General features: G+C 41.0%; 1 protein-coding gene across 1 annotated transcript in view; it reads left to right on the top strand.

The window, feature by feature from the left end:
* Positions 1–26,626, top strand: part of gk5 (glycerol kinase 5) — a 135,855-nt gene that overhangs the window by 67,493 nt on the left and 41,736 nt on the right. The window contains exons 9-10 of the mRNA XM_039760358.1: positions 10,351–10,411; positions 23,026–23,152. Of these exons, the coding sequence (XP_039616292.1) occupies positions 10,351–10,411; positions 23,026–23,152 (188 nt within the window). The remainder of the gene's footprint in view (positions 1–10,350; positions 10,412–23,025; positions 23,153–26,626) is intronic.

The raw sequence follows: 26,626 nt of genomic DNA, 5'->3' as shown, positions 1-26,626 counted from the left end.
AAATCAACTGGTCCTTTATTGGTCATTTTCAAAAACAATCTAAAAATTCAGAGAGGTTTTACCAACCACTTCAAAACATTACAACTAAACAGCGTGATTAAAAGCCGACAAAAAACATGTGATCTCACCGAAACATTCAGTTCAGACACTTCATCTGATTTTCCAGTTCGTATACCCCTAAGGTCCATCAAACCTATCAGGTCCAGAAAATGGCATTTAGAGAAAGCCTCGCAATTTCACGTATTTTTGAATAAGAGTCACGTCCGTGTGATAAAAGGCTTGGACGATCGACTCCTGAATAGAATGTTCATTTTTCTGGTCAACAGCATTTTGTAAAAAGCTGGTGAAATGGCAGAAAGATGTGGAAACCGCCAGAGTCTTGATGACCGAGCTCCTGAGCCACGGTTTGTGGAAAACAGATAGTCGGCTGCTGAACCAAGCAGTCTCAAAGACCCGTAGGCTGTGTCTGGCAGGGTCGGTCTGTCCAACATCCCTGCCGGTACTTTTTAGGTGCCGATCCGTTATTCTATCCGGCAGAGCCGCCATCCAACTCTTGCCCAGCTTCAGTGCCTTTCAAATGTTTCACCCAGGGTCCGTCCGTTTGTTCAAGGGCCATGCCCGCATAATCCCATCCTTGGGTGATAGGTTCCAATCGGCCGGAGCCTCTGCGGGTCGCCCACGGCCTCTTCTTGTTGCACGGCCTGAATGGCTCTCCTCAGACCCTGCTAGGAACCCGGAACATCATGAGCAGGTACAAAAATGTCAGGTACTGCGCGGTTCTCCAGGAAACTATCCGACCAATATAGATCACCAGGGGCAGATACCTGAGGCTCAGGCCCCTAGATCTGGGCATTTGAAGGCATAAGATGGTCCGCCGAGAAGGCTGGTCTGCAGGCTAGCTGTTAGGCGCAGAGTACTCGAGTCGGGCACGATAGCCTCAGGTCAAAACAGGCCATTGTAGGAGGCCGTCTGGTCCGTGACCGTCGTGGCTGATCAGGAACATAGCCGAGAGATGCTGATTGTTAACCGTTCAAAACACGTCGTTGAAAACGTTTTTTATACTCTTTGAAAAGCGACTCCCGCCCCACCGGTCTGATTGGTTCAGGAAACTGTCAAGAGTCTTTTGATGGATGTCTCTTATTCGGGTCAGTGAAAGGTACTTCAGCATAAAAAACCTAAGGTCTCGGGTTATGGTCGTTGTGAATAGTGAATACAGAACACACGCCGCACTCGTCCTATCTCATTTGAAAACCCGAGTTGAATTTTGAACATCATGTCCTATGACCGGTTAACCCTCGGACCCAGGCGCTAGATCTCCATCATATGGACCATTACAGAGTAAAGATTAGAGAATCTTTTGCAGTCTCCATTACAAGATCCATAGCACCGCAGGAAGTTGGACAATGAAGTGAAGACCCTTTAGTTGGTCAGAATCATGGGGTTAGCGCCTAGGGTCATATTCTAAAATATCTTAGATTATATCTATTTAGTTAGCATGTCGGCACTGTTCATTTTCAACATAGGTGGTATATTTCCAAGACCAGGGGATTCTTGTCAAAAGGTTAAAATAAAACAGACATCCGAGATATTCCTATTGGAACAGCAACATTTTGTTATAGAGTGTAGAGGTTTGTCTTACATTCTAATTCTTAAAGCTCTATCAGACTATTGTTCATTTCAAAGCAAAATGCCAACAATCATTTTGTTTATAACTAAATTAAATAAACCTGATAAATAGATCCCGTGCTTGATAATACTTAACCCTAATTGATATCATTAAATGATACTTCTGTGTTTTATTCAGATTTAATATTTTTAATTTGCCTTTTAAGTTTTATTTAAAAATGAACTCTTTAAGACACATTCAGACTATTCCGGACTGCATGTCAAAAAGCTTATTATTTATTTCAAATGTTTTGATACATCACGGCAGTTTTCAAATTGTAATCACTCCACTTTTTCATGTGGTTATTTACTTTATTTATTCATTTTGGCACACATGTCCTTATCAGTCTAGTTCATATTCTAAACTCCAATATTTAATGTTCTTCCTGAATCAGGAGGAACACAAGCCTGACTTTTAGTGCCAGATAAGATTCTAACAATAACCGCTCATGTTAATCAGCCTCATACTAGCATATGTTCAATAATGTTTTCCCCAACTCTTTGCCATCCCGTGGAACTGCCTACATAGATGACCATTTAGCTGATAATATACCGCAGAACACGTAGGTTCTGTTGTAGTGTGTGAGCTTGGGGTGATCCGGTCTTAAGATGTTTTTAATCTCCTCTGTCACTTAGTATTTGTACATTTTAGTTTGTACTGTCTTATCTTTGTGATAGGGCGAGTCAATGTTTCATTTTGGAATAATAATGTCTAGCGTAACTCTGCCCCTGACTATGATCCCTCGCAAACCCAGGTCCTGTGACTCGTATTCAAGAAGATTGCAGACACTTGTTGACTCTTGGAATCACAGTTCAAACTTACGTCCCTTGACCCTGAATGCTACTAAAACCAAGGATGCTTTTTCACAAACAGAGGGAAAAGCAGTTTTCCATAACCCGTCCTATGTCACCTGGACTACCTAAAAGAAAGAATAAATCCTCATAGTTTTAGTAAAATTTTAATCCTTGTGCTAACGCCTATAATAGATATAATGTAACTATTCACTAAAAACATTTTCCATCCTGATTGGCCTAACGTGTCCAAAGCCTAATCCTCAGCCCTGTAGTGTACAGGTTCCTATAACCTCCTATAACCGTTCTTATTTTCAGGGTCTCATAACTGCTGTAAAATGGAAGGCTATTACCAAGCATTCACAGAATTTCTAAAACGCTGTATTATACAAAGACCCTGAGTACCAAAGTGTTTATAACCTGTTGATGAAAATGCTGATTTAAAGTAAAGCCTGAACAAGATAACTGTTTTCTAATCATCATATAAAATGCTTAGTAAATAAAGAGAGACTAAATACAATTTATAACAAAATGGAACACCGATGGACGGCTGAATAAACAAGGGAATCTAACTTAGCTTGAAATGCAGAGTGTTTTACCAATAAAACCCTACAACAGTGGTTCTCAAACTCTGGGCTGACCCCGCTAGGGGGCGCGAAGTAACAAAAAGGGGACTCAAGATGTGAAAAAAGAAAACAAGAATCAAAATATGAAAAATACCTCTATTGAACCCAAAACAAATTGACTTAAACTACCTTCTGATACAGAAAAATAAATATAGAGATAGATAAATGTCGATACAAGTAGGTATAATAAAATATGCAAATAAAGTGTCAGGAGAATAAAATATGATTTTTTCATGATTAGCAGGCCAAAGAACTGGCCATTTGAGAAAAATAATCGTACATTTGTGTTGTAAGCAGAATCTGAATGACTTGGGCGGCAAGAAAACATATAGGGTAAAAGATATCAGATGTCTCCGTTCCTTTAGGGACTTTATACTGGCTATTCTCATTTAAAAGGAGTACAGAAATTAAGTTCTATGCTATGTTTGGGGTGGATGTGATCAGAAAGGCACAGATGGTTCCAAAGAACTCTTTGGGAAACAAGGCTTTTTCTTATAACGTTTTAAAATCGGACCTTTACAAAGATACTTTTAGACGCTTTATTTTCTAAAGATGCTTTATTTTCATGTTAAAGCAACCGGTCCTTTTACTTGGCTACTGAACATGTATTTTTGTTCACTAGCACTTTAGTGTTTCATTAAGAATTACCCGAATATCTGATCATTAGTTTAAGAAGAAAGAGTAATTAGCTCTGCTATTTTGTGAGCTATACAAGCTGCTGAGCGGTTGGCTCCCATTTACGAGGTCACTAGCATGAGCTAAAGCTGCTGATTTTAAAAACATGATTTTAGTTCGATGAACTTCGAGGGGCAAAAAGTGCTACTTACATCCTCTGACTATAGTTAAACCAGCACACCTCACTACGGCCTCCTGTGCATTCTTATAAATCTCCGTTTAAATGCACAAGTGTATTTACAGAGTTTTCCTTTGTCCAAAGGCTCCTAGGTGATAGAAATGAGCTCAGCAAAACACTAAAAATCACTGATCGCAGCAAATCCTAAAACACACGTGGAATCTGTCTCTCTTGTGCGGTGTGGGGTTACTTTTAAAAATATCTTCATTATATTATACATACAAAATGAACAACCAAACATGTTATATAGTGTAAGGACGACAGGCATGGGGGCATCTCGACATGTACAGGACCTTGTTCATTAGCCTGGGTGCAAGCCCCTATTAAACCTGAGGCCACAGAAGGAATAGAGAGCTTTTACAGGCAGAAGTGTTAAAAAGAGACACAAGGCGTTTGTAGCACGAGACTGCTCCATATCTTTAAAGTTGATAAATCAAAGTTTAGGTTTGTACATGACATAATCCTAACAAATTCCTGAGACTAGCAGTGGTGATCTCTCGAGGGTCACCCAGTGGGGTGGGTGCTCGAAACGGCGGCTCAGTTGTTTGCAAGCGAACTCACAGAGTCCTTCCCCGATTGGGTGCTTGCAGAGCCTGACTTTACTTTCTGTGTGTAGAGAGAGAGCGGGGGTCGGCTAAAAGCTGACAGGGTCTGCCACTTGGTCTTTCTCTCTGGGAAATCAGCTTCATTGCTAAAACTGTTTTTACTGCAGAGTCTGTCACTGGAAACCTGATTTAGCGGAAGTGTGAAATCGGCCCCTGCTGGAACCATCAGCCCCTCCCTGAGCCATGCGGGCCGCTTGCTTCCACAAGATGTTTCCTTAGGGTCAGCTGAAGATACCTGTATTTAAAATGTGGGGTGAGTTTGAAGAGAAAAGGGCTTGTTTTAGATCGATTGTTATACAAATTATATTAAGTATTATAATTACAAATTATACAGCCCAGGCTAGACTTTTTAGATGTCTCAAAAGTGATTTAAAAGGGAACTACGGTATATTATTTAACTAGGTGTGATTTTTAAAGGGCTGAACTAGTAGTTATCTCAAGCTTTACAAGCTAATCTTTAAAAATCCCTTAACTTTAAAAGATCCATCCGTCATGGGCAGAGGGTCTGCGGTGTTCACACTTTATTTTATTTTATGACACTGTGTATTTGACCTATAATCTTCTCTTGCCTGTCATGGAGCTCTGTCTAATTACCTGAAGTTACAGGAATTGGGAAGTGATGAACTATTTTGGTAAGAATATGTTTTAAGGTCTACATAAGTAAGAGTATAAAGGGGAAAAGTGTCACCCTAGGGCCCTCCCATGACAAAACAAAAATCATAATTGGGCTTTTCTGTTTTAACTTTTAATTAAAAATAGTAAAATGATTTCTAATTATCATCTGTGTTAATAGAAATAATTTCAGTTTTTTTGAGTAGACAGAAAATATCAAAATTTTGTGCTAGTGTAACAGTAAGTGCTTTTACATGCATGTACAAAACTGGGATAAGGTAGAAAACCTGCTTCCTTATAAACCTCCGTTTAAATGCACAAGTGTATTTAGAGAGGTTTCTTTTGTCAAAAGGCTCCTAGGTGATAGAAATGAGCTGAGCAAAAAAAATAAAATTCATCACTGACCGCAGCAAATCCTAAAACACACGTGGAATCTGTCTCTCTTGTGCGGTGTGGGGTTACTTTTAAAAATAACTTCATTATATTACTCACACGCCTAAAATCACCCGGATTTTGGGTTACTATCCTGTATTAAAATAATTACATTTAGCGAAATGAATGAATGAAAACACCGTTACAGTAAGTTCCTGGAGTCTGTCTCTAACCGGCTGTCCAAATGAGAGTTTATAAAGCAAAAATGTTTTGTTATCTCAACCTTTTAAAAACAGGCGGCTCCGTACAGAGAGAGGCCGTTTCGAAAGAGTAGGCATTTCACAAGCGGGTCCCTTCTGCAAGTAGTTCAGAATACTTTTATTAGGTCAGAGTTACTGCACCACCGGCCTGCGCTTTAAAGCCACTCCTGAATATTCTCAATGGAGAGGGTCCTAAGGTTAAGCTCTGTATATAAGAGAACATTTTTGATATCAGCCACCAATCAGCCCAGGCTAGATTTTTAGACGTCTCAAACGTGATTAAAAAGGGAACTGCGGCATATTATTTAACTAGGTGTGATTTTTAAAGGGCTGAACTAGCAGTTATCTCAAGCTTTACAAGCTAATCTTTAAAAATCCCTTAACTTTAAAAGATCCATCCGTCATGGGCAGAGGGTCTGCGCGGTCTCGAGCCCGTGTCTGCGCTCAGAGAGAGAGAGAGAAGAGAGACAGAGCACACAGGCCTGATTGCAAGGGGGGTCTGCTAAAAGCGGGGCTGCTTGATTTCTTTTTGAGAAACCGGCTCCATTGCTGGGAGTCTGTCACTGGGAACCTGACTCAATGTTGGTTGAGGAATTTCTGTGAGATGGAAAAGGATGGACCTGTAAGTGATAAAGCAAAGATGAGATAGATATTTTAATGGCGTGTTCATATTAAAATCATAGATAGAACCGAAGAAAATGCTTTGCTTTTTTATACAGCACTTTCAGAAGTGGCTGGGAAGTGGTGGGGAGCCCCGGGGGGCCCAGAAACAGGGTGCGATCACGCTGACTGACTCAGACCGTGTCTTTGATCTCACAATTTGTTATCTGTGTGCGAGATGGAAAAAAAAGCAGCTTGACTTAGTTTGAAGCAAAGATGAGATGTTTTAATGGTGTGCTCATCTTAAAATCGTAGATAGAACAAAATGCTTAGCTTTTAGGCTTTCAGCAGGGAAATGTGGGGGACTGGGAGCTGTGGGGGACCGGGAAGTGTGGGGCGCCTATGGTTAAATGCGGCCTGACTCAGACCGTGTCTTTGATCTGACAGTTTGTTATCTGTGTGTGTGAGCTGGAAAAATGCAGGTTTTGAAGCCAAGATGAGATATTTTCATGTCTTAAAATCGTAGATAGAACAAAATGCTTAGCTTTTTATATGGCCTTTCAGAACTGGCCGGTAAGTATGGGGGGACTGGGAATTCTGGGGGGACCGGGCAGTGTGGGGAGTCCGTCCATCATCCTCGGGTCGGTGCTGGGGCGACTTTAGGCTGGTCTGAGCGGTCAGGACAGACCCCAGGGCCTGTCTGGGCTTGTGCGGAGAAAGGGCGGGGCGAGGCATCCCCGGGCATGTCTGAGCTGTTCAGGACAGGCCCGGGCATGCCCGAGCTTGTCGAGGTAAAGGCTGTACATGCCCGGCTTGTCTTTCGGAGAGGGGGCGTGGGGAGTTCAAGGAGGGTAGACATCCATCAAACTGCCCTTGACAGTTTCCTGGGCAGGCAGGTGGGTGTGGGGTTGGAGCGGGTTCAAACAGGGGTCAGACATCCATCACACGGTCCGTTGACAGTTTATTTCGCCCGGCAGGTGCAATCCGGGTTCAACCAACGGTCAGACATCCATCACACGGTCCGTTGACAGTTTATTTCGCCCGGCAGGTGCAATCCGGGTTCAAACAGCGGTCAGGCCTCCGTCACACGGACCCTTGACAGTTTATGGAACCAATCAGGGGCCGGGGAGGGTTCGAGGAGGAGTCGGGGAGGGGACTGGGGGCCCTTACACCAATCCGACGCCGGGGGGCGGCGCCAACGGGGCGGAGAGAGGTCACGGAGGGGCGGGGGAATTCCGGCGTGACGTCATCAGGAGGCGACGGGGCGGGACTTCTGGTCTTGCGTCAGCGGGGCGGAACTTCCGGTGTGACGTCAGAGGGGCGGGGCTTAAAAGTCATTAATCATTATGATTGACAGCTCTAATTGCGATTTTGACAGTAGCCGCCCGCCTATAACTACTCACCCTTAGCAGCGATAACTTGCAATGAGCCTTTTACAGCGCTCTGGAGGAATTTCAGCCCACTCATCTTTGCAGAATTGTTGTAATTCAGCTTTATTTGAGGGTTTTGTAGCATGAACCGCCTTTTTATGGTCATGCCATAGCATCTCAATTGGATTCAGGTCAGGACTTTGACTAGGCCACTCCAAAGTTTTCATTTTGTTTTTCTTCAGCCATTCAGAGGTGAATTTGCTGGTGTGTTTTGGGTCATTGTCCTGTTGCAGCACCCAAGATCGCTTCATCTTGAGTTGACGAACAGATGGCCGGACATTCTCCTTCAGGATTTTTTGGTAGACAGTAGAATTCATGGTTCCATCTATCACAGCAAGCCTTCCAGGTCCTGAAGCAGCAAAACAACCCCAGACCATCACACTACCACCACCATATTTTACTGTTGGTATGATGTTCTTTTTCTGAAATGCTGTGTTCCTTTTACGCCAGATGTAATGGGACATTTGCCTTCCAAAAAGTTCAACTTTTGTCTCATCAGTCCACAAGGTATTTTCCCAAAAGTCTTGGCAGTCATTGAGATGTTTCTTAGCAAAATTGAGACGAGCCCTAATGTTCTTTTTGCTTAACAGTGTTTTGCGTCTTGGAAATCTGCCATGCAGGCCGTTTTTGCCCAGTCTCTTTCTTAGAGTGGAGTCGTGAACACTGACCTTAATTGAGGCAAGTGAGGTATGCAGTTCTTTAGACGTTGTCCTGGGGTCTTTTGTGACCTCTCAGATGAGTCGTCTCTGCGCTCTTGGGGTAATTTTGGTCGGCCGCCACTCCTGGGAAGGTTCAGCACTGTTCCATGTTTTGCCATTTGTGGATAATGGCTCTCACTGTGGTTCGCTGGAGTCCCAAAGCTTTAGAAATTGCTTTATAACCTTTACCAGACTGATAGATCTCAATTACTTCTGTTCTCATTTGTTCCTGAACTTCTTTGGATCTTGGCATGATGTCTAGCTGTTGAGGTGCTTTTGGTCTACTTCTCTGTGTCAGGCAGCTCCTATTTAAGTGATTTCTTGATTGAAACAGGTGTGGCAGTAATCAGGCCTGGGGTGGCTACGGAAATTAAACTCAGGTGTGATACACCACAGTTAGGTTATTTTTTAACAAGGGGGCAATTACTTTTTCACACAGGGCCATGTAGGTTTGGATTTTTTTTCCTAAATAATAAAAACCATCATTTAAAACTGCATTTTGTGTTTACTTGTGTTATATTTGACTAATGGTTAAATGTGTTTGATGATCAGAAACATTTTGTGTGACAAACATGCAAAAGAATAAGAAATCAGGAAGGGGGCAAATAGTTTTTCACACCACTGTATGTGTTTTTTTCACACAATCAATTAATTGACATTGGCAATTAAACACTGCTTAAATTTAAATATACATGCACTTAAAGGTTGTAATTCTTTTAAATGATTAATTGCACTACAGCTTTTTGCTGTTAAAATATAAATGTGCTATTTTTATACAGTGTATTTTTTTCAGTGTATCAGCTAGATATTCATAATTCTTGATGTGTTATTATAAATATGGGTTAACATTTGAATTATGTAGTACTTGTTTCTTACCTAATACTTATGCTATATGAAATACAGCAACAAATAATAAATACAGTACAATTTTTTTTAAAAAGCTGAAAATGTATCAAATGTTCTTAAGTTGTTCATCAAGAAGACACAAGACTAACAGGTTTATAAGTAAAAGATACATTTGCTGTTAAGCTAATAAAACTATTGTTTACTAAGCAACAGTTTCAAATTCTTCTTTATGTAATTCACGTTTCAATTAAAATAATAAGCTGATGCACTTAAAGCAAGCACACAGTTCAAAGTCAAACTAAAATGGTCTGAATTCATTGAAGTAGCTTTTATTGCCTTTTGTGTAACTGCACAGATGGACAACTCCTCCAATTCCTTTTTCTCAGTTGAGTTTATTTCTCCACTTTCTTTAATAATATTCAAAATGGAAGAGTCCATACTGCTAAAACAAGCCTGGACTTGCTGCTCTTTGTTTACGCAGCCAGAAATTTGCTGCAAAAAACAAAAAAAAGATTACGCAGGCTCAACTACCATGATACCATTCGTAACTGAGTACTGCAACTAAATTGCCTTAAAGCTTAGAAAAGCAGGGGCTGAAACCAATGTCTTTTGTGTTCTGCCAATTTACAAATCACCGATCGAGTCTTTTTAGTGAAAAATCTGCAGGTTATTTTGTGTTTTAAGTGTAAAAGATGAGAAACAAATATTTAAGCTTAAATGTCTGTGAGTAGAAGTAATTGGAGCTTAAAATAATTAGATAAATTATATAAATAATTTGATAATACTATCGTGTCTGCATGCTAAAGGGCAGGCAGTATGGATAAATTAAATTTGAAATGCATGCTATTGTAAATATTAAAACAGATTAAACTTTAATGTAAAACTATGTGTGTAAGTATTATATTGTCTGTACTGAACAATTGTTTGTTTACTTCATGTAATTTATAAAATATGCAAGTGTTTACAAAAGTTTTTTGTTATTGTTTTAAAGTCACAGCTTTGGCACTTCAGATCCTGAAATTTTTGATTATCCAATTCACATTAAATGTCTTGTGAGTATTGGAAATTTTTAGTTACAAATGATATTTTTATGATCCAGTTCATGTTTAAATTCATAAAGGTTCATTTAAAATATTTGGGTACCGCAGTGGTTCAACAGTTAGAAATGGTTTCTCATGTGTTCCATTTGGTTTGTCTTAAACTTTACTTTATGAAAGTGTTTTCTATTACATTTTCTAAAATGTTTATTTTTTCATATATATATTTGAAACCCTACAATTTTTTTAATGTAGTATAAAAAGCATGCTACCACATTTTCTTCAGTAATATTTCTTCTCTTTTGCAGTGTCTTTAAATGAACTGTTTGTATCAATCTAAAAGTACCATGCTCAGACTGTGTAAATAAACACTAGTACCCTACAGGAAGAGGCACAGCTATGTGATATATTAAACACAAATTGCCTCTTTGTTCAACTGAGCTGTCACAAACAAAAACATTTTTGCAAATTCAAAGCATTTTCATTAAAAGAATTGCAATTGTAGTTTACTACCTGCACATCCAAAAAAATCAATCATAACGAAAACATCTCTATGTACTTTACCATAGCATGAACCAAAAAGGACCAATTTGTTATGATTTTGACATTTTTATAAATAACTGCTATAAAGTTTGCATTGTAAATCTGAAACAAAAATCATGTTTGTATAATTTTTTACCTTGATGACTTAGTTTAACTGTCTTGCCTATATCAAATTTAAAAACAGAAAAACACTGCTTAGTGTCTCAGTCCTTTACAGGTCTCTTTATCTACTCATGTTTCATGAAGGGCAAATTTTTATTTAGAATAAACCACATTCCAGTTTACTAAATGCTTAGTCTGGTCTTTCTTTCTTGAATTATATCTGAAACCATGCTAAAGAGCTTCTCACTCTCCATAATAAAGCTGTCGAATTATCCAAAAATGAAGGTTTCCGTATTCATATTAATAATAGATACATACTCAAATATAGATTAAAAATCTCAGGTGCTACAGTACATGTACACTTCTGTTTTATGTGCCTTTTTATACTTGAACTATCACTGTTTTTACTTTTTCCCCCTGTTGGTGTAGTTGTAAAGCACAAAGACCTTATAACTCATGCAATTATAGCGTAAAAGAAGAACATTAATACTCATATGAAAGTGACTTTTGAAACAAGTGCTGAAAGGGAAAATAGGTTAGGTGTCACTTCACACTGTTTGTATTGCAAATCTGATACTGAGATGCAGTTGTTTCTCAATGCTCAAACACAATAAAAAAATCTCTTATATTTTCCCCCCAGCTAACCACCTTTTTTCTCTTAGGGGTCAGTAGACCTAGTGTAACTGCCTGTCTCTTTTTATATAAATTAAAGCATTGTGAGGAAATGTGCTAGTTACTTTTTCATTATTATCATTGAGAATGGAAACCAGCTTTGCTTGCATTGATCGATGCTTAACTGTTCAAGAGTGAACCAGAACAGAATCGGGAGCAGCATGATACTTTTAGGGTTCAGGGGATTTATTTAAACGCACCTCTTTTAAATACACCCCCAAAAACACATTTTTAAGTAACACGACATTACAAATATATATAATTCACTAAGGCAAGACGACCATGGAAAACACGCCGGAAGGGGCGTGGATTCACTAAGCCGCCGACAAGTTAGACACCTATGGCGCACGCAGGAAGGAGCCACGCCCACCAACTCCAAGACCATTGGATACGTAGACAACTCGCAGAGCCACGCCCACCAACTCAGACACGACGACACAGAAAAATTGCCGTCATTTATATTCGTCTATCGTAGAGGCAACATGCAGCTCCGACCCATGCTGACTGTTAATAGAGGCATTTTTCTCGCGGAGGTGAATCGCCATATGCAGCGTGTAAAACGGTTTGCGAGGGGTATCCCATGGGATCTTTAAAACATTCCTTTACAACTGAGGTTAAAACACAATAAAGTAAGCAGTCTTTAAAAAACGAGTTTTCGGTTACGACGCACGACCGTGTGCACCCTGGCAAACTGTTTTACACGCTACATACAGCAATTTGCATCCGCGACAAACATGCGTCTTCTTAGATGCTCCTGCACTTTGTACACACCGCCCTCCCACCTCGCTACTACCGTGGTCGGGTGTCTTGGTGGATTATATATAGAAAGGCAGCCAAAACCGCACAGAGCAATGAAAAGTCTACGTGAGTCACAGGTGCATCTGGACTGTACAAAGACGACAACGACTCGACTGACGAGTTGGAGGTGGGCACATGAGCAAGCAGTGCATACTGAACGAGAAATCAGCAGACTAGCATGACGGAGGGAGCGGAGTGGATGTCCTTCTCCTCTCCTCCCGTTCCACCCTCCGCGCCACACAGACGATTGTGTGTTGGTTCGTTCCGTGCATTGGTTAAAACCCAATGAAGGAAGCAGTCTTTAAAAACCAATAAGCCCTGTGCCTCTGTTTCATTACCGTCTCACCTGCTTCACCAATGCAGGCCCCGCAACAGGGCAGCCAACCGGGTAACCAAAGTCTTTGGGTTCAGGGAGGAGTATGGTTACAAAGCTGAAACTTAAAGGAATTGACGGAAGGGCACCACCAGGTGTGAAGCCTTTCGCTTCATTTGACTCAACACAGGAAACCTCACCCAGCCCGGACACGGAGAGGATTGACAGATTGATGGCTCTTTCTCGATTCTGTGGGTGGTGGTGCACGGCAGTTTTTAGTTGGTGGAGTGATTTGGCTGGTTATTTCCGAAAACGAACGAGACTCCCACCTGCCAAATAGTTACACGACCCAACAGCGGTCGGTGTCCAAATTCTTAGACAGACAAGTGGCTTTCAGCCACGTGAGATTGAGCATTAACAGGTCTGTGATGCACTTGTATGTCCGGTACTGCACGCGTGCTATGGATCAACGTGTGTCTACCCAGCGCGGGGAGCGGTGCGTAAGCCGTTGAACCCCATTCATGATGGAGACCGTGGCTTGCAATTGTTCCCCACGAACGAGAAATTCCCAGTACGTGCAGGTCATACGCTCGCACTGATTACGTCCCTACCCTTTGTAAAAGGGTCGGGTGACTTGGTGGATTATATATAAAAAAGCAGCCGGAACCACAAAGAAACATGAGAAATCAACATGGAAACCGACTGAGGCAGTGTTTGGAAAATTAACAGTCAACGTGACTCACAGGTCCGTGTGGACTGTACACAGACGAAAGCGACTCAGGTAGGGAGTTGGGGGCCGGCACATAAGCGGGCAGTGCGTACTGAACGAGTGCCGTTCAACCCGTCCTTCGCTTTGGAAGGAGAAGGCGACGGCGCTCTCCGGTTTTCAGTCACGGACAATTGTATGTTGGTTCGTAGCGTGCATTGTTGCAATGTTACTTTTCTTGGTGGTTTATTAAATTACGGATTTTTCAAATGTTTATTTTTTCCTCTGTGCTTAAAAATCATTTAAACAGCGGCCTGATTATGCGGCGTATGCTACGCCGCGGGTTGGCTAGTACATTTTATTAATGACAACATAAGCTAAGCATTTAAAATTATAATATATACAAATATTTCTTAAGGTTGATCATGGAAGTGATGTGCACAAACAGATTTTTAAGGCAGCAGTATTGGAAAGCACATATTTCCTCAGTGTCTCCAAATATTTAAAAGAAAGAAAGGCAGTCACTGTATCAAGGAGTTTAAAAAAAGCACAGCTGGGGGGATATTTTTAATAAGGATTTCTATGTGCAGTTCAGGTAGTGTGAAGTGTTCACGGATCCACTTTCTCTTTGACTATGCCACTTTGTGCACAAAAAGAATCACTGTCTTCTGGATGCCTTTTTATGTGTCTCATTTGTTTTCTTATGCATCTTTAAAACGATGGTGCAAAATCATAACCACTTAATGCTTTAAACATGATCCACGAGGAAAAAGTAAAAATATTAGTAATATAAAAAAGGCACAAAAAGTATAAATGTACATGTAGCAACTACCATTTTTAACTTGTGATCAAATATATACTTAGTTTTTTTAATATAAATATTAGGACATTAATGTTTGGCTAATGTGACAGCCCTGTTGTAGTATTTGTTTCAATCACACACACAAAGACAGCTGTAATCATACATAACTGTCTTTATATCTTAGAAGTAGAATGGTTGCAACCTAGTACAATGGGTCAGTCTCCATGTCACTGAACTGTTTGTATACAGCACTAAGGAGGGTGTACTTCATTGTCATAACTCCCTTGTCCGCCTTGTAATTCCCATGATTTGTGTGCTTTAGTGTGTTCTCATTTGAGTAAACAAAAGCTGAAAATGCAGTTGAAGAGTTCATCTTCCTTATCATCCCCTCAACAGGGGTTATAAAAATGCAAAGGTTTTCCTCCATCCATTAATCCATCCTCTTACGTTTATCCGAGATCGGGTCGAGGGGGCAGCAGCTTGAGCAGAGATGCCAAGACTTCCCTCTCCCTGGCCACTTCTACTAGCTGTTCCGGGGGAATCTCAAGGCGTTCCCAGGCCAGCCTAGAGATTTAGTCCCTCCAAGGTGTTCTGGGTCTCCCAAAGGGCTTCCTCCCAGTTAGACATGCCCAGAACACCTCACCAGGGAGGCGTCCAGGAGGCATCCTGATCAGATGCCTGAGCCACCTCATCTGACTCCTCTCGATGCGGAGGAGCAGTGGCTCTACTCCGAGCCTATCCCGGATGACCAAGCTTCTCACCCTATCTTTAAGGGAAAGCCCAGACACCCTTCGGAGGAAACTCATTTCAGCCGCTTGTATTCGCAGTCTCGTTCTTTCGGTCACTATCCACAGCTCATGACCATAGCTGAGGGTAGGAACATAGATTGACCGGTAAATTGAGAGCTTTGTCTTTCAGCTCAGCTCTTTTTTTACCATGACAGACCGATGCAGAGCCTATATCACTGCAGATGCCACACCAATCCACCTGTCGATCTCCCAGTCCATTCTTCCCTCACTCGTGAACAAGACCCTGAGATACTTGAACTCCTCCACTTGGGGCAGGATCACGCTCCCATCCCTGAGAGGGCACTCCACCGTCAGATTTGGAGGTGCTGATTCCCATCCCACCCGCCTCACACTCGGCTGCAAACCGATCCAGTGAGAGCTGAAGATCACAGCCTGACGAAGCAAACAGGACAACATCATCTGCAAAAAGCAGTGTCCCAGTCCTGAGCCCACCAAACCGGATCCCCTGAATGCCCTAGATGTGCCTAGAAATTCTGTCCATAAAAAGTGACAAAGGGCAACCCTGGCGGGGTCCAACTCTCACCGGAAACGGGTTTGACTTACTGCCAGCAATGTAGACCAAGCTCTGACACTGGTTGTACAGGGACCGAACAGCCCTTATCAGGGGGTCCGGTACCCCGTACTCCCAGAGCACCCCCCACAGGATTCTCCGAGGGAAAATGGTCAAACGCCTTTTCCAAGTCCACAAGACACTTGTAGACTGGTTAGGCAAAATCCCATGCACCCTCTAGGACCCTGCCAAGTTTGTGGAGCTGGTCCACTGTTCCATGACTAGGACGAAAACCACACTGTTCCTCCTGAATCTAAGGTTCGACTGTCTGATGAACCTTCCTTTCCAGGACCCCTGAATAAACGTTTCCAGGGAGGCTGAGGAGTGTGATCCTTCTGTAGTTGGAACACACCCTCGGGACCCCATTTTTAAAGTGGGGGACCACCACCCAGGACTGCCAGTCCAGAGGCACTGTTCCCGATGTTCATGTGATGTTGCAGAGGTCAATCAAGACAGTCCTACAACATCCAGAGCCTTGAGGAACTCTGGCCGTATCTCATCCATCCCCGGGGCCCTGCCACCAAGAAGTTTTTTGACCACCTTGGTGACCTCAATCCCAGAGATAGGAGAGCCCACCTCCGAGTCCCTAGGCTCTGCTTCCTCATTGGAATGCATGTTAGTGGGATTGAGGTCTTTGAAGTACTCCCCCCTAAAATGCCGAATGGTGGACCAGAATCTCCTCAAAAGCTGTCCGGAAGTTGTTCTCCATGGTCTCCCCTAACTCCTCCAATGCCCGAGTTTTTGCCTCAGCAACCACCGAAGCCACATTCTGCTTGGCCTGCCAGTACCTTGACGTTGGCAGGACACCCTAGGTCTCAGTTCGATGTTCGACTTCGTGGTCGTGTCGGCGTACTTGCGGCCACATGTCTTTGACACTCGGACAAAAAGGGGGGTGCTATCAACTGATCACCACCTGGTGGTGAGTTGGCTTCGATGGTGGAGGCGGATGCCGGCCAGGCCTGGTAGGCCCAAACATATTGTAAGGGTCTTCTGGGAATGTCTGGTAGAGTCCCCTCTCAGAACTCCTACCTCCGGCAGAACTTTGACCACGTCCCGAGGGAGGTGGAGGACATTGAATCCGAATGGGCCATGTTCTGTGCCTCTATTGTTGAGGCCGCTGACCGGAGCTGTGGCACAGGTTTTCCTGGTAGTTTTAAATTGGTTTGCATTTAGAGTGGCTGGAAGTTCATATTCAACTAAATATTCTAGGAGGACCTGTGGAGACTGGTCCAGACACAGACAGGCGGACACGTTCACATCACCCAACACGTTTATTAAGAACCATATTTACAATTAAGTGCACCACAAACCCCACAAGTCCCCAAAGTCCTGGCCACAACACCAATGCCTTGCTTCAGACTGCCTCCTTCTCTCTTTTCCAGCTCTAGTCCACTCCACTCCCGACTCTCACCTTTGTCAGAAAGGAGGCGGCCCCTTTTATAATTACCCGGATTTGCTCCAGGTGTGTTTCGGCAACCTCCCACCGACACGCCCCAGTGTGGCGGAAGTGCCGGCTGCATACCCAGAAGCACTCCGGGTGTCCCCATTTTTCTTCCCCCCAGCACTTCCAGGTGTGGCAGAAGTGCTGAGGTCCAGGGCTCCAAAGGCATAGGAGCACCCCCTGGCGGTGACCACGGGCCCCTACAGGGTGGGGCTTCAAAGCTCTGTGCCTGTGGCCCCAAAAGGTACCAGGGTGGTCGCCCCCACATGGCCTGGGGAAGGTGCAAGCCCTCCTCCGGTCCTCCTGGGTGTCCCAGCCGGGTCGCCACCCCAGCCATCTCTGACAGACCTAAATTATATAATTTGAGCATTTGCATCTTGTTTATCTTGCTGTATACATTTAGGCTGCGTATTCAATTCTACCTATCTATCTAGCTGTGAATAAGGTAATTATGAATGGTTTTAAGTGGCCTGCAGTTTCCTTGTAGTTAGTAAGTGCATCACTAATGTTATTAATATAACATACCATAAACGATTTAGTGTGGCTTTAAGCTTTTCCATTATACTTTTTTTGATAATCGATCAGTGGTTTTATTTTTTTCTTGCCAGTATCTTCCTGATTGTTTTTTTTCCTTTAAGAAGCAAAATTGTATGGCAGTTAATTGTCTGTTTATTCCTATTTATTTTGGAATTGGTATTTGTCCAGTTTGTGGTTAATGAAAAATATACTAATACTTTGTATACAGTAGTTGCACGTATTTTATGGTCAGGCTAACTAAATTGGAAACCTTATTAAAAATAAGTTGGAGTAATCTATACTAATCTATACTAATAAAAGGCAAAGCCCTCACTCACTCACTCACTCACTCACTCACTCACTCACTCACTGACTCACTACTAATTCTCCAACTTCCCGTGTGGGTGGAAGGCTGAAATTTGGCAGGTTCATTCCTTACAGCTTCCTTACAAAAGTTGGGCAGGTTTTATATCGAAATTCTACGCGTAATGGTCATAACTGGAAGCAGTTTTTCTCCATTTACTGTAATGGAGATGAGCTTCAACGCCGTGGGGGCGGAGTTTCGTGTGACATCATCACGCCTCCCACGTAATCACGCAGTACATAGAAAACCAGGAAGAGCTCAAAAAAGCGCTTAAGAAAACATGCATTATATAATTGAGAAGGCAGCGAAACAATAAGAAGCGAGCGAGTGACATATACAACCATATTCATGAGTTCTGCTACTTGAAACAAAGCACGATGTAAACCTACACTTTAAATTAAGTTCATAGACAGGCTGCCGCTGGCGTTTGTAATTTAGTGCCTGCCCATATAAGGCCGTCCGTCAGCGGCAATCCAATAGCAAACTGCCACGGGTAAATATTCACGGGTGAAGGACTGTGCTTATGGAGAGGAAGATGAGATGGTCAGGGTGGTGTTTGACACAAACTCAGCGAAACTGCGAGAGAAAGTTTTAAGTGCCAGGACTAAGGTAACATTAAATACAGCCACGGACATAGCACGAGATGGCACCAGCACAGCTGGGAACCTTCGATGCATGTACACCGAGCGGCTCACGTGAACTGGCGCAGTGCACAGATAAAGGCAACAGTTCCAAAGAGCGCTGAACAAAAACCGAATTACACAATTGAAAAGGCAGCAAAAAATATGAAGCGTCTGATAAGCATATTCATAAATGCAGCTACTGCGGAAACAAAGCACGGTGGAAAACGTCAATGTCCCGCTAAAGGAAGAAGGTGTAAAAAAAAACCCGTGCATGCAGTGTGTCAAGTCTCAGATAAAGAAGAAGACGAGCTGTTTATTGATGCAGTAAGAAACGAATCGATGAATGAAACCTGTCATCTTTACAATGATTGACAAACACGGAATGTAACTTGAACACAACACATCCTACAAATACGAACCTGATTGAAAGAAATAATGATAATCAAATCCTTGATGACAGCAACACTCAGTAACACTCACAAAACAAATACTGTATATTGACAGTCATGTTACGTTATTTTTAAAATGTTCCCTTTTCTTTTCTACCTTTTTAACACACTACTTCTCCGCTGCGATACGGGTATATATATATATGTATATATATATATCCCGCTCTACATACTCGAATAATGGATACTTTATTCGCCATCAATGATTGTTTTGGTAAAGCCATACTCAGTGTATTCCTTAGATGAACGGTAAAAAGTAAGAGCGAGGAGGATGACTCATTGAGGCATGCAGGCTGTAGTGCGCGTCAACTCTATCTGAATTGCGCTATCACATTTGAGAAAACATATCTTTTCAAGTTCTATTTAGTCCATATGTGTCAAACTCAAGGGCCGCGGGCCACATCCGCCCGGCGTAATTATATCCAGCCCGAGATCATTTTATATACTGTATTATTGTTATTAAAGCCGGGTATATGAAGCGCTGGTAACACAATAAACTACAGATCCCATAATGCAGCGCTTCAGCTGCCTTGCATCAGGGTAACCTGAATGCAATTCAGAAGATACAGAAAACAGCATAATTAAATAAGAATCTGACACTTCAGCGGACGTTTTAACCCGTGCACAATCACAAAGTGATTTCAAGTGAAGCTGCTTTTATGGGAGACATAAATGCACCAGTTCACCTTGCCCCACTTTCCCTGTTGCCAAGTACTGTTAAACCAAGTCGTCACTACGGTGTTCCCAAATCGCGACTTTGCTGATAAACTGAGCGCACTGAGTTTGCACGGCGCTTTGGTGACTTTGATGAACAAAAAAAGTCCGTCTACATGCGGCTCGAACCTTGTGCATGTTTGGTAGCACATATCTGTGTGAGAAGCTCTTCTCAGTGATAAAGACTAACAAAACAGCACACAGGAGTCGCCTCACTGATGAGCACCTGCAATCCATCCTGAGAATCTCCACAACACAGAACCTCACAGCAAACAGAAACGAACCTGTGGCCAAAAAGATGCCAGGCGTCCAGCTCTAAAATGACATATGAGCAAAGACAACTGAATGATTTGATTTGTTATTGCACGTAAGAGCGGAGTCAACTGTTTTAACAAACAGCGTATTGCACTGATACTGAAATAGCTGTGTGTGTATATATGTAGATATGTATGTATATGTATATATATGTTTATATATGTGTGTGTGTATATATATGTGTATTTGTGTGTATATATGTGTGTGTATGTATGTATGTATATGTGTGTATATATGTGTGTGTATATATGTAGAGATATATATGTATGTATATATGTGTATATGTATAGATATATATATATATATATATATATATATATATATATATATATATTTTTATGTGTGTGTGTGTAAATATATATATATATGACAACAACACTCATCACTCACAACAGTGACAAAACAATTACATTGACAATCAGGTTACGTTATTTTCAAAATGTTTCCTTTTCTTTTCATTGCTTCTTTAACACACTACTTCTCCGCTGCGAAGCGCGGGTATTTTGCTAGTAAAACATAAATATCAAATGTCCACTACTGAAATCATCACCTGTGAATCTAAGATGCTTAAGAGGCATTGGTGGTTGTCAAAAGGTGTAAAATATTTGTCCATTTCGGTACACTTGAAAGCGACAACCGAACAATTCAGCGGCAGCCATCAACTCACATGCAGAACCATAGGTGAAGGGCTTAAGCATTTCACTCTTATACTGCTCCTGTGTAGTATAATTATCTCCTGTACCGTCATCAGTCCACACCTTGAACCTGTCCCAGTCATTCAATACATAAGACACAATGTTCCTCCGGATATCAAGAGTGAGCCTGATATGGCCGTGCAATATGTAACAAAGAGAATGGAAAAGGCAAGTGCCATCTCCTGGCATGGAAACCACTCGGTAAGTGACAGTTCTTTGATCGATGGTGATCACCTCGATAGACATGTTAATGGGGGTACGGTTGGAATGATAAAGGAAATGGGTACCTGAACAATGTAAACTAAGTCTAAAATACCTACACAATAACTATATTTGTAATAAACGAACAATAAAATGGCGGAGAAGCCGTGGATTAAATAAAAAGGCTGTAGTTATCAGCAGGGAGACGTGAATCCCGTGGCGAAGCAAGGAAGGGAATGTAGAGACCGGAGCGACGGACGGCCTTACATAGGCAGGCGGCCAGCCAACAACGTTGGGAGGCGTTGGGATGGGGGACCTAACGCCTCCTCACACGGTGACTGAGCTACAGGCTATGGACGTATATATGTACATAAGTAGGATTCAGCTAGTGTTGGGAACCCGCGTACCAAATTTCCTGAAGATGGGCCCATAAGTAACAAAGCCCATTGGAAAGCTCAATATGGGGGCCGACAGTGGCATCATACCACCGATATAAGTACGTACATTGGTTTCGGTTAGCGCAGGGAAGCTGCCTACCAAATTTCGTGAAGATGGGGCTATAAATAAGAAAGTTCAAAATGGCGGATGTTGTTGACCGTTATGACCATTACGTGTAGAATTTCAAAATGATTAACCTTTGTAAGCAAGCTGTAAGGAATAAGCCTGCCAAATTTCAGCCTTCTACCTACACGGGAAGTTGGAGAATTAGTGATGAGTCAATGAGGTGTATCCCCTAAACTGTATATATAGATGGGGTAAACCCCTCATTACTAATTCTGCTACTTCTAATTTTTCCATGCTCATCCTTTACACTGTACTTACAAATGTTAAGTATGTTTCATTTCGTGTTGTGCCCCGTAATGAACTTTTGAAAATAACGTCTTCTTTTTGGCGGTTCTCCCCATTACGCCATAAGGAAGTTTAAGAACTGAGCTCTCCTTTTGGCAGTTTCATTCCTTATTTCCATTAAAAGAGGATTTATTTCACACACAAGGGCCGCCCCCGGTCCCCCTTCCTTTTTCCACACGGCCTCTATACATTAACGACATCCCGTGTTCATGTGCCTCCTCCCTCGCTTCCTTACTGTCCTCAGCTGTTCGTGCTCACCACTCCCTTCTTCTTTACTCCACCGCTTCAAGCCTGTTATTGTTTGCCTTGTTTCACGTCTGCCTGCTGGTGACTCCTGCCTTTTCGTTTACTCCACCGCTTTACTACGAAACTTACAACCACCAAAACTTTGTAATGGCACCAGGCTTTACATAAAATCGCTGCCTAAGAACCTCATTGAGGCTCAGAGAAGACTGTATTTATTCCTCGCATCCCTCTCATACCCTCTGACCTCCCATTCCAAATCAAATGCCTCCAATTTCCAGTAAGGCTATGAGTATAAATGAGTCACAGGACCAGACTCAAAAAAAGGTCGGCATTGACTTGACACAAGATTGCTTTACACATGGCCAAATGTACGTTGCATGCTCAAGAGTAAGCTCAGCAGACATTTTACAGCCTGAGGGCAGAACTGCAAGCATTGTTTACAAAGAGATCCTTACATCCTAAAAATGTGTATTTCTCATACACAACATTTACAATCATAAATGAAACACTTTACAGTCATCAGATTCATTCTCAATACTAAAATAAGCCTACAATACTTACATTAACAATCACATGACGTTATTTTTAAAATGTTACCTTTTTTTCCATAACTTCTTTAACACACTACTTCTCCACTGCGAAGCACGTGTATTTTGCTAGTATTAACTAACTGTAGTTCACAATAACTCCTAAAAGAGGTATCTACTAAAGAATATGGGAGAGATGTATAGGTAATTGTTTTTGTGTTTATTTCACTGTACAGCTGAATGAAAAATGTCCAATATAGGCTTAAATGTTTTAATATCAGTAAATCAGATTACTCTTTAGATTGCTGACAAATAGACAGCTGAATCTGGTTAATGCTGCATTCATATTGGCGATGGTAAAATTAACATCAATGAATATTTCAAATTATTTTAGGTTGCTGATCAACAGGCAGCTATGTTTGGGGAGTGCTGCTTTAATGTAGGAGACATTAAAATTACAATGGGTACTGGTACATTCATGGATATCAATACTGGCAGCAAACCTCACACATCAATTGCAGGTAAAGTATATTTTTGTTATATTAATGTGATGCATTTGAGCATAATCTACAGTAATGAGCCTAATGCTCTTCACAAGCAGGACTAGCATACTAATAAATATATGAAATGATTAGCATAATTGAAGAACAATTTAAATAGAAATTAATCAATTTCAGCATAATTCTGATTTAAATGTTTTTAAACAAAAAGAATGCTTCAGTAATTTTAGCATAACAATGTATTCCTCATGTTGGTTTGGACATTATTAATTAGTGTCTTACACATCCTTGGCTGTTTTGAAGCATAAGGAGGCTTTAAGTATTAGTATGAAAAAAATGTATGGTTTCAGTATGGTTTTAAAACTTGTGTGGAACTTCCTTATTTATGTATTACACAAACAGATACTGTAGATTTTACAAATAGGAAACTAGTGATCACTCCAGTACAAACTGAAAGATCTCTTTTTAAAGTTGTGAAACTTTAATACAGCATTTAAAGATTACGCTACTTTCAAGTGTAATGCTTAGATAAACAAACACTTATTAAATTTATCTATAAAGTATCAAAAATAATTTAAGCCCCTTGGTCATTAAGGTACTAGGGGCTCCCTGAATTCAAGCACAAGAGTAGAATATAAGGTTTGGTTGTTTTAAGTAGTGAATTGTTTTTCCTGAGACTCTCTGTGTCACACATCCTTAGGAAGTTCATGTTAGACTGACCAACACTCATTAAGACAGGTAAAAGTCGTGTACTTGAGTGTGTCCTTTGATACGCTTCTTCCTGCCTTGTGCCTAAAAGTGCCATTGTAGACACTAAATGTCTCAACTTTGTGATTGTGTATTGGGGAATAAGCAGAAATGAAAGAACCAGTGTACTGTGATACATGCAGTGCATATCAAAAGGGTACATACTTTTGTTGAAAATTCCTCCTTTTCATGTCCTAAAATAATAATGTTATTATTGTTATTGTTTTTATATTATATAATATCTAGCTATCAAATCAGTGTGAAGTTAAAAATTAAATTAAAAAAAATAGTGAATTTCTTAGTGTGTGGCTCAGAGCGCAGTAGCCAGCTATGAATGTTTATTCATGCCACTCAGGGAAAATAAATAACTGCCTTAATTCGCACAGATATTGCGTGTTTGCTAGCCTTATCATCTTAGTGACAGTTTAAGCAGATGTCTAGCATGCAGTCAGTGCTATCATTGAGTCAACTTTACACTTATACATTTTGTTTTAATCATATTATTAATAGTGATGTTTTAATGTGTGTAGTGTTGCTGGTTCAGTTCCTGTCACATGGTGTAAATGTAATCACATATCATACCTAGACTAGTTAATCAGAGTGAATAGCAGTAACTCAGCACTACCTTCAACAGGAGGTTTTGTGTATGTCTAAAGTCAACAATGTGAGTTGTTAAAACTTACAAAACATAGTGCATCATTTTTAAAAAAATACATTATAGATGCTGCAAAATGCTGGATATTGTCCCCGTCCCTTAATTACATAACAATCTACCTGATATTTCATTGTTAGATCATCAAAGTTGGACTAAATAACGTGCCAAGTCCAATCACTGTAGATGACTTGGGCATGGACTATCCTAACCAAGCTGTACCTAGAGAGCTTCATATGGGGCAAGAGTTTACTTTGATCTCTTTCTGTGCTTCTTTGCACGTGGGTGTGTGTCACACAGCCACCGCATTTTCTCTTTTGCTTCATGCATACAAACTTGGTCTGGTTTGGTGATGCACTATTCTGATGTTCATTGTTTTATTAATATAGTCTATAGCACTCAATTAACATTCTGTTAAGCCTGCAATAAATTTATTGGCTGGTATTATTATTACTGTATTTTTGAGGGCTTGGCTTAATGCTGCTCTTTAGTTAACTCAGCTGTTTGACATCTGAGCGTGAGGTCTGCTCTGTTTATATGAGTTTGACTGCTGCTCAAAGTGGCACCGACCTCTCGTTACAAATCATCTCTTTACACTGATGCTTTATTGATTAGCATTTCAGCATCTTTGCTGTTCATTTATTTTGAAATTAGTGCTTTGTTAAAATATGATTCCTTTATTTTTAATTAGAAATTCATATTGACTATTGCCCTCCTACAGAAATGCAAGGACCTGTCTTAAGATTTGGTCGGGCAACAGTTCTGCCACAAATGTACTCAGAGCAGTTTTTCTAAATACAGTACTTCTTTAGTGATTTAAAAGTGTCATTTACATCTGATTCTGAAATCTCTAACTTTTGTTTGTTTTGACCTTCTCATTAAAGCAAATGGGAAATAACTGATCATTTTTGTTTTTCCTTTTATTACATCGCTTTAAAAACATCACTTTAATGAACCTTATGTCTTTGTTACACAATTAGTCCTAGTCTTACCTTGCTACAGGTTTGACACATAATGCCTAGAACAGTGAGATTAAATTAGAAATAGTCAGGCCATATTGTTAAAATATTGCTGCTGCTGTAACGGAGACAAAAAGTAGACAGATTTTATGAACCCTGATGTGATACTGAGACGAATGTGGATTTCTGAGCGAGTCCAAAAGTGCGGACCAGACTTTTTTTTCTAAATGTTGTGATATTACATCTACCCTGCTGCTGACCACTGTGAAGCTGACACCTCCAAAATAATAAAATAAGTCTGCCTTCTATTTGCCTGCTGTTTTACTTTGTTCACTATTCTCACACTGTCTCAGTCTTACTGACAGACTGGCTATTGTTTGTCTTGATACTTGTCAGAACAGCAAGCCATAAAAGCAGTTATGTGAAAAGGGACCTAAATCCTTGCAAGGCACAAACATTGGCATTGCGCCTCACTACATAAATATATTTTACTTGCTGGTGAGACTGCAAAGTTTGAAGTGCTTATGACAATGTTGCTTGGGTTCACTTTTTAGTGACCAATTGGTTTATAATGACTTGTCTTGCTTCTGTATAGACAGCTATGAGGAATGTGAAGCAGCGTTGTGATGGAACCCAGGGGAAAGCACTTTTTGTGAGCATATAGGAAACGTCTTTAGGAAGAGTTAAGCGACTGGTGTGTGAGGGATAAGATGGATGCTTCCCTTGTATAGCATGCAGCTGCTTGGGATTTTGATGGCTCTTATTTTTAAATAACGGCTGCCCAAGTACTGCTAGGATTTATTTATTTATTTTTTTTTTAAGTTGGTGTTTGTTCTTGCTCTAGACACTTGCTACAGCTATTACCATAGTATTAAAGTATGTAAAAGCAAGTACAAACATACATGTTATGCCCAGCATCATTAACTTAAGTTCAGATATATTGAATATTTACTTATATTTAATTTGAATATTCAAACCTTATTTTTTGTGTACTAGGGCTGTGGAATTAGGCAATGTTAACTTTTTGATGCTGAGCAAATTGGCTTGCAAATTCCTATGCATACCAGACACAATTTCACCATCAGAGAGACTGTATAGTGCTAGGGGAAATGAGTGAGTGAGTGTTGAGAAGAAGCA

The sequence above is a fragment of the Polypterus senegalus genome, chromosome 1 (assembly GCF_016835505.1).
Source record: "Polypterus senegalus isolate Bchr_013 chromosome 1, ASM1683550v1, whole genome shotgun sequence".
Lineage (NCBI taxonomy): Eukaryota > Metazoa > Chordata > Cladistia > Polypteriformes > Polypteridae > Polypterus > Polypterus senegalus.
The sequence above is the reverse complement of the archived record's forward strand: the minus strand, read 5'-3'. Positions and strand labels throughout refer to the sequence as shown.